Source organism: Urocitellus parryii, unplaced genomic scaffold (genome assembly GCF_045843805.1).
Source record: "Urocitellus parryii isolate mUroPar1 unplaced genomic scaffold, mUroPar1.hap1 Scaffold_92, whole genome shotgun sequence".
Classification (NCBI taxonomy): domain Eukaryota; kingdom Metazoa; phylum Chordata; class Mammalia; order Rodentia; family Sciuridae; genus Urocitellus; species Urocitellus parryii.
This window is the reverse complement of record NW_027554230.1, coordinates 960,021-969,646: the sequence shown is the minus strand read 5'-3', so window position 1 is coordinate 969,646 and position 9,626 is coordinate 960,021. Positions and strand designations below refer to the sequence as shown.

The following is a 9,626-nucleotide window of genomic DNA, read 5'->3' as shown; positions in this document are numbered from 1 at the left end:
TAGTAAGACCATCCAAAATAGTGCTCATTTTTTTTCTCTCTCTCTTCCTACTACAAGCATAATGGTATATTATTTTATAGCTAAAATAATGGAAAACATTAGGAAATTGAAAATGCCATGTGTTGACAAGAATGAGGATTAATGGAAATTCATATATTGCTCTAAGACTATGAATAAAGAGCAATCTGTCGTTGTCTTATAAAGTTAACAATTAGATGTCTCAAACCTGATGGTTTTATAATATATACAATACCCACACACATACCCATCAAAGCAGTTATTCTCAAATATTAAAATGCATAAATGACCTGGCAGATTTATGAAAGTTTTCTGGACCGCCCCCATCAAAGATTCTGATGCAGTAGTTTAGTGGGGGGACCTATGAATTTGCATTTTTATCAAGTGCATGGATGCTATTCTTCAATAAGTCCCAAGTTTTCAATTTTGCAAGCATAATAAATATTCAAATGACATTTCAAAGTTACCACAAGTGGTATATTATTTATTTAATTTATATTTGTAAAGGTATTTCATATTTGGGATTATAGGATAAAATGTGTTAATTCTTCTGATCCCAGAACCATATTTTAGAACCACTACACTCAAGAAATTAGTCACAAGCCACGAGCTATTATGATGATATTTTTCACTACAGCCAATAAATCTAGACTTATGCTAAATATTCACTGGCATGGAACAGCATAATGAATTAATTGCTGTTACACACAACAACATGGATAAATCTTGGAAGGCTGCAGAAAATTATATACAGTATGACTACAATTTTTAAAAAGTAAAAATCATACAATATTAGACAATATATTGTTTAAGTGTCATGAATATATAATAAAACTATCTAAACTGATAAACAAATCTCGGGATTGTGGTTCCCTCTGGGGCTGAAATAAGGCATTAAGAATAGTAAGTGGAGTGCCCAGGTAGATAAAATCATATTTTTAGTGTTTTTCTTTTATTTGTCAAACATTCACTTTATTTTTATGTTTCAGTAGTTATGCACTTGTTGCAAATATTCTACTATATATCAAAAACATAATACATTTAGGAGACTGCTATAAAAGATAATATAAAATAATATTGGCTAATATGAAGTTTGCTAAGTTTAAAATGTTATAGGATTACTATACAATGGGTTTTTACAACTAAAGTGAATCTTTTCCTTTTGAAACTACTTTATTGAAGTATGATTCGCATACAAAACATTGTCTAACTTGATGAGTTTGGTAATAAGAATATCGGTCTCCCAACCATAAACCCATCTTTAAAAGTTTTCTCTGGCCTTCTCATTTCTAATACAAGGACATTGGGAAGCAATGAAAATGATTACTGTGGAACTGCAGCTGATATGGCCCTCCACAATGGCTCACTAAAACCAGGCAAGTCTAGGGTCTAAGATTTACAAAGAATAAATCCTTGAGGTAACTTATTTATATAAATGATTCCTGGGTCTAAATGGAAAATATTCTTTTACGGAAATGAATACAGTTCTATCTGTAACCTTATACACCAATGCATTGTCATAAGAAACTTTGTAGCAGCTCAGACCTAAGGTACTTTTATTTAAGGCTGTATTTTGATAGTGGAACCAAAGGTAATTTTTAGAAAATCATAAATGCTCCCTGCTATATTAAGACTCAGAGGTTAGAGTATTCCAGTGTCTCCCTAAATACTCATTAAGGAACTTTCTATTCTAACTGCATCTAGGCCAGTATCTCCCCAAAAGAAAAGAGTAATTAGTGAGTAAGACTGGACAGGGACTGTCTTGGTAGTTGCCTGCTGTAAGCATAGCACCTGGCATGGTAGCTACCACACTGCAGAAATATTGTGAGTATAACATGCTTAATGGAATTCTTCCACATAAAAGGGTCTGAGGTCATATGTGGAACTACTGTGTGTAACTGAACATATTGATCACCACAGAGTGCATGATTAAAGTGAGTGAGTGCAGAAAAACTGCTGGAGCTAAACTTTACTCCTGGATTCCTCAGCAGCCTAACTATGGAGTGTGGCTCTTTCCGGCAGATAAAGTATTAAAGGTATTATAGTCTCTACAACTTTTTCTTTAGAGTCTCAGAAGACAAGTCTTTCATGGACCACATCTTGGGAAAGATCGAACTAAACTGCTTACCTTAGAGGGTGTGGGAGATGGGGGCTGTAGACAGAGGGAATAATTATTGCTGTTCATTTCCTAACTAATGGGGCTTCTACTGGTGGTGAGAAATCCTACTTGGCTAAATTTACTTGTTAATGGATTTTTAAACATTTCCATTATATATTTTATTAAAATTGTGCACAATAATATTCACAGTTGAACATGTGAAGCTTTTCCCCATAATTTAATCACTCCATTCTTGATGGTGTTAGGCTGATTTCCCACACTTTCATGGACATCTCTGGAGAGGATACTTCTGTAATCCTTTATCAGTTCCCATTTTGGTACAATGGCACCTGAAAGAATGATGTTTTACTCTCCTGAAACATTTTATAAAATGGTTGCTATGACATTATACTTTCTTTTTCTCCCTTTCATTATCTTTGAAAATGGAGCCAGGGATGGTATTGCACACCTGTAATCCCAGCTACCTGGGAGTCTGAGACAGGGAGGTCACAAGTACATGACTAGCCACAGTGACTGATCAAGACACTCTCCCCAAAATAAAAAAGGGTTGGAGATATAGCTCAGAGTAGAGCACTTGCCTACCATGAGGTAGGACATAAACTCATCCCTAGTACCACAAAAGAAAAAAAAAATACAATCAACCTCCATCCAAAGAAAAATAAATGTCCTGAGACAGATGATCATAATCTTTCTGACAGGAAATGGTGGTAGACATCATATTAAGTCCTGTGAAACATTGGCAAAGAAAGTTGACTACAAAACTCTCCGTGTACAGATTATAATTTATTCCCCATATGTCAAGAGAATAAAATCGTGTAACAACAAGCATTACATTACTCAGGCATTACATTACTTAAGACACATGTATGAACTAAGGGACTGAATTCATAAACTGTCAACCACTGATAAGCTATTCCTTTATATAGCCTTAATTTCTAATATCTATATGAGATCAATCAACAGTTTGTTTTCCATGTTTACCCTGTGATTTATCTTGTCCTCACTGTACTCTGTATCTGGTAAAGTATGGGAGCCGACCCTGACTGCTTGATTTCATAACCTCTTTTATGCTTGCCTTTCAATAGCTCAATGCAAGTTTTTGATGACAGTTTAGAAAATGTGCAGTATGGAGAAGCCTCTATTTCGCCTCCATTTCTGTCTCAAAGTGGCAAATTTGACAGCCCCATGTCATTCCATGGCTCCACCAGACCGAACTGTTCGGTCATGTTTACAGATACTGCTGTGAAAAACCCAGCCCACAGATTCCAGCAACTCACCTTTATCTTCATTTTGTCCTTCACTCTAGGAATGAAAGCAGCTTCCCACTGCTGCTCGCCTCTGGGCTGATTGACCAACCCTGGTAACCAATTGCTTTCTCTATATTCCCTCTATTGGAAATACTGAGAAAAATTTCCTTTATACTGGTTGTACCCCGACTAATGAACGTCATTCCAATTTATACATGATTAAAAGAATTTGTAAATGTGTATTTTAAAAACTGAAGAAACCTTTTTCATTGTTTAGAATCAAATGAGATAAGATGTAAATGCAGTGAAACCAGCATGCAGGATCCCTGACTTTAAGGTCTTTTCTATGTTTTCCTTTTGCATATTTCTTAGTGATTCCTGAAGAAAGAGTTATTATTTGTTCAGGGGAGTGGCTAATCATTAACTCAATGTCTTACAAGAGTAGTATTTCATCTTTCCCCAACAAAACCTTTATATAGTAACTAGTTTAAACTACACCCCATAAAAACATGTAACTGTCACATATTTCTGACTAAACAGGAAGAAAACCAGGTCTTAATGTTCACAGTGTCATCCAATCTGAGACATGTTGTCCTGGATAAATCAAATTATCTTTATGGACGGTGTTTCTCTCCAGTTCTCATGATATGAAATGATAAAATCCCATTAATGTAAATTAGAGACTGGAAATGACATACACCAAATGTATTGTTCCTTTCATTGCCTAGTCTAGACTGAAGTGAACAGGGACCACTTGCAGGCCCCCAAAGTCACAGCTCAGGAGAAGACCATATAGATATCTACCCATAGTTCTTCAGCTCCTAGGTTGGGTCAAGGAATATGCCAATGCCAACATCTGAAAGTTGTCTCAAGGTTCTTGCATGATAAATAGAACCAAACATGATCTTTAAAGTTACAAAAATTAAGCCAAGTGGGGTGGTGTACACCTGTAATGTCAGCTATTCAGAAGGCTGAGGAGGGAGGATTTGAGGCAGTCTGGACAACATAGCAAGAAATACTTTTATAAAAGAGCTGGGTAGGGGCTGGGGATGTGGTTCAGTTGAAAAGTGCTTGCCTGGCATGTGTAAGGCTCTGGATTTTATCAGTACTTCAAAACAGAGAGAGACAGAGAGAGAGAGAGAGAGACAGAGAGAAGGAGGGAGGGAGGGACAGATGGAGGGAAGAAGAGAGGAAGAAATAGAGAAAGAAAGAAAGTTGCAAAAATGAGAAGCGACATTATAGAAGGAAAGGCTCTGACTCAACAGACTTCAGGAATAACACTATTCTGATCCCACTGGTACACTCCTGGCCCAGTTAGTTTCAATACCTTTCAGTTCTTGTTCTGTAATTGCTAGATAAACACACTTCTGTGCTTTTCTATGAGGTTTACTATGGTGGAATTTGATTTCTTTCTTTTTTCTTCTTTTTTGGGTACAGTTTTCTCCTTATTTGGAATCATTAGAAAGGTAGGGAATTTTAAAATGCATAATAAGGGCCCACAAGCCACAATGTAAAACTTGATTTTAATACCTTTATCCAGTTGAATAACAGACGGAAGTGGAGTCACTTAATCCCATAAGTGCTTTTAAAAGGAATGTTAGTCATCTGGTGATTTTGGTATTATAAATTTGTTACTTCCATGGTTTTCAACATCTGAAGAATATTTTTAAAGTGCTTTACTACCCATTCAAAGCCCTGCCTACTTGCCTCACTTGTACTATTTCAGTGGACCTCAGTCTGACATGGTGCAAGGACCAGGACTTGCTTTTATTTGTTTGGTGTGTGTGTGTGTGTGTGTGTGTGTGTGTGTGAGAGAGAGAGAGAGAGAGAGAGAGAGAGAGAGAGAGAGAGAGAGAGAGGGGGGGGGGGAAGGAAGGAAGAAAGGGAGGGAGAGAGACTGGAATGTATTTTGCCCCACTCTTTTGCCATGCTTGAAAACAGGAGAATTCATGAACCCCAGAACAGCCCTTTCCTTGGGTGGCATAGATCTATGAAATGTAATTAACAGTCCCCAGTGAGATACGAATGAGTTGCCCAGGGTGGATTTTACCTGTGGATGCACCCTTTATCACTAACAATGACAGATAGTCACTCCCCACTGTCTTCTCTTCCAAACAAATTATTTGTACACAAAACCTTTTTGTAGGGGCTGTTTCTACAGGAACCCAGACTGAGAAAAAACAAATTATTTCTCAGTCTTCTGGGGAATGTTGGCCAATGCTGACAAGGTGAATTGCCCTCCTGTAAGTTTTCTGTGAGAGAACAGAGTGAATAGATACTTCTGATAAAACTTCAATGATTAATGAAAAGAACAATTGCAACCATCACTTTTCTTCTCTGCTTCCTCCCATTTTCAGCATGTCTGGCTTATCTAATCAGGGTAACTTTGGACAAACAACATAAAAATCCCCGCACTGAAAATTAAGATGATATAATGCTCAGAAATTCAGGTCTTGATTGTACTGCCATTGACTACAAATGGTTGTGCTCACTTACAGACCAGCCTTACTTCTTTATTTACTAGTTTGCCATTTAGATGGCAGTGAATTATTAAGAGATTATATCCTTTCCTAACCATTATTATGTTTTTGTTTGTTGCTATTTTTGCTTGTCTAACTATAGAGAAATAAAATCACAATTAGATGCAAATTAGTGCCAATTTAGCTTACTTTTAAAAATCTCAAGCAGTGAACTGTGAAACACTTGTGATAAAAGTGTATTTATTTTTCTGAGTCATGGTATCATGTTGCTGTTTTCAGGGTAAATATGTTGTCTTTCTAAATATAGTTTTACAGCTAATTTTAATAAGCTGCGCAAAGTATACTTGCTTCCAAAAGTAAGGGTGTATGTGTGTCCACACTGTGCTTCTATTTCCTTACTCAATATCTTCTCTACCTTGGAGACCACTCCATAGGACTGTGAATAGTAGCTATTTTCTGTGCATGGTTTCTTTTCTCTTGTGACTAGATTGCACGTTTAGGTAAACGAAGAGAAACAAGATGTTAGCTTATTGATAGAAACAAATAATAATCTATTTCCATTGCTATCAGCAAAACATAATCAAGTTTGGATTAAGAAAGGCTTATTTAGTTGAAAAAAGGAAAGTCATAGATATGACATATTGATGAGTTTCCAATTTGCTTTTTGTTGTCTGAAATCTTCTTTGGTCCAGGAAAGCAGCCACATCGTCTTTGTAAATGAGTGCAATGACTTTTAAGACAGATCTAATCATCTTGCTTATAAAGACAAAGGGACATTATCATGAGAGAAGAATAAAGACAACCTAAGAACTTTAAAGGCAATTAGCCACGCTGCTGCCTTTATTAATGTTTTCATATACTCAGTAATATAAAGAAAGCAAAAGTATAGAGCCTGAGGTAAAGCAAGCAAACAGGCAAAATTATATATATATAGGGTGAAGACACAAAGTTCCACATTGTGAAACTTCAATTTAAGAAGTTACTTAAATGCATGGCCTTATGGAAATTTAATATGTTATGGTTCATCTGAACTTGTCAGTTGGCCCCAAGCTGCGATGATCAACTTTTCAATGTCAGATTCATTTACTCCATGAAGAATCCTAAAATAGCCATTCTCTCCCCATGACTTTCCCCAGGAATTGGCAGCAATCTAAAGAAAAACAAAAATTGAGAATGGTGAGTTTAATACCTTGGTATCTTTAAATTCTATCTATAAAAACACAGGAAACTCATATGTATCTTTAACTGCCTTTGGCATTATAGATGATAATAGCTAAGAACCTAAATGTTGCCAAAATAATAATCAGTTTTATTACTTACGCTTTATCAATATGGGCATATGTGTGTAAGTTGGCAGAATCTAGAGCTGGTGTGACTTAACACATGCTTGAGAGTTTGAAATGCTACATCAGAGGATGACACACAAACTATAGATACAGAAGTCTCCACAATCATGTACTAGGCACTGGAAGACCAAAGAAATATGATTCTGTGTTCAGAGAGTTTATAATCTGATAAAGGATGGGCAACATAAGGCTAGTGGTAAGGAAGAAATGAGCATTAAGTGCTATGGAAATCAGTGTAAATACATCTCAATTATTTAGATAGTTCAGAAAATCCTTGTGGAAGAATTGCCACTTGAGATGCACAGTAAAGCCTAAACATAAATTCACCAGATTAAAAAAGGAGAAAGGGAGGTTCTGGGGAAGGGAACCAATAAAAACACAAGTACAAAAGCATGAAGCAGCATGAAGTAGTGAATTGAGGTAATGAGCTTGTTATAATTAGATCCTAAGGCGGAAGTCAGTTATGAGGCAAAAAGGGGAGGTAAGGACATTGATACTCAGAGACAGTGGTAAAGATGATGTGAAGTCATGAGTTCTCCCCAACAGAGGAGGAAGATGGGCAATTTATGTTTTTACTACATTGTCCTATATGATATGAGGTAGATGGATTTAAGAGAGAGACAGAGCAGGGAGACTAGCTTGCAAATGCCTATAATGCTTCAGATGGGTAAGCAAATTGGGGCAGGGAAAATAGAGAAAGTATTTGAGAAAACTTCAGAAGGTAAAATCAAAAGGAATTAGCATTTTTTTCTTTTATTCTTTTTCTTTTTAAACTATGATGATGGTTAGAGAGTTGGGATAGGTCCAAAATATCTCGTGGATTTAAAGCTTGAGTGAATAAGTACATGTTGGAGCCAAGACATTATGGAGAATATCATGGAGGCCAAAGAAACGTACCAGAGGGAGTTAGCTGACCATAGCTTAATGAAACAGACAAGCCCAGTAAATCAGAGACTTTACAACAGCTGCCACACTGACTCATATTCACTTTGCACTAGGCCTAAAATGGAATAATGGTCTAGGGCACAATCTACACTGATATTTTCAAGGCATATGCTGGTGCTTTGAGCTTTCTCTATTTCTTACCACACAAGAGAGGACAGATCCATTCAACTTCAAAAATTGTCATGACAAAATTTGCTTTAAGAAAGAGCAGATTACCATCAATATTTCTTTTTTAAGATTTGACTCTTTGCCTCCTTAATCAGCCCTGACACCTTATGGAACACTCGCAAAGATGTGTCTAAAATTATGAATTCAATTTACCACTTCAAAGATGAAATGGACTTTGAATAGCTGGAAATGGGACAACATCAAAGTGTGTGAGAGCTTTAGCAACAATGAATTAAACTAAATTACAATTTCCATATTTTCTAGTCAGTACCAATATACATATTTCCAAAGGCCAGGAAGTAAAATAAAAATAGTCACAACCTAAGATAAAATTTTAAGAATATTAAGATTATTCAATTCTTGAAACTGGAGATTATTGACATCCAAAATTTATCATTACGTCTTTGGCGAGTCTGGGAAGGGTATCAGAAGGTTTTTTTAAGCAATTTTGTGCTACTGAGAGCTAGCCATGGATTTGCAAAAAAGTAAACATAATGATAAAGAATGTGACTTTGTAATTTAGCACTAATAAAAGGCATCTCAAGACATATATTTCATTTATTCATCTTATCCTTCATACTCTCATCTCTTCCCTTTACTTAACTGTTTTGTTCATTTCTTTCAAAAGCCTGAATTTGTATTTCATTATAAACACTTTTGCACTGAGTTGTAGTGTAGTCACATGTATGAAGTGCATTAATCTCGAGTGTACAGTTTAGTGAATTCATACCCATGTTCATGAAGTTTATGCCTGTGTAATCTCCACTCATGTCAAGATATAAATAGTTTATAGTGCCCAGGTCTACCATGTTACCTTCCTATCATCATCTACCCTCCTCCTTCCTATCACTTGTACCTCTCCTTGGTCTTTATAGTACTGAATAATGCAGTATGTACTCTTTTATGCCTCAAAAATGTCTCTGAGATTCATCCATATTTTGGAATGTCCACGCATTTCATTCATTTCATTGTTGTATATTTTCATTATGTGACTGTATCACAGATTTCTTATCCTTTCTCCTATTGATAAACAATAAATATAAATACACCATCTTCATATTCATCAATAGTATGTGAGTTCTTGTTATGCTCTACCCTCACACTTGGTATTATCAATCTTTTAAATTTTACCAATGTAGTGTTTGTATAGAGATATCTGTGTTTTTCATTGGCATTTCCCTGGTAACTAATAAAGTTGACCATCTTTTCATATGTTGGCCATTTGGATTTCCTCTTTTATAAAATTCCTGTTCAGAACTTTTGTCTAATTTCTATTTAATTCTTTTGGATCTTCCTACATACT

The 9,626-nt window shown here is 35.8% G+C and overlaps 1 protein-coding gene across 1 annotated transcript in view; it reads right to left on the bottom strand.

The window, feature by feature from the left end:
- Window positions 1-6,879: 6,879 nt before the first annotated feature.
- Window positions 6,880-9,626, bottom strand: part of LOC144253099 (tubulointerstitial nephritis antigen-like) — a 78,588-nt gene continuing 75,841 nt past the window's right edge. Inside the window, exon 11 of the mRNA XM_077795009.1 lies at window positions 6,880-7,014. Within this exon, the coding sequence (XP_077651135.1) occupies window positions 6,880-7,014 (135 nt within the window). The remainder of the gene's footprint in view (window positions 7,015-9,626) is intronic.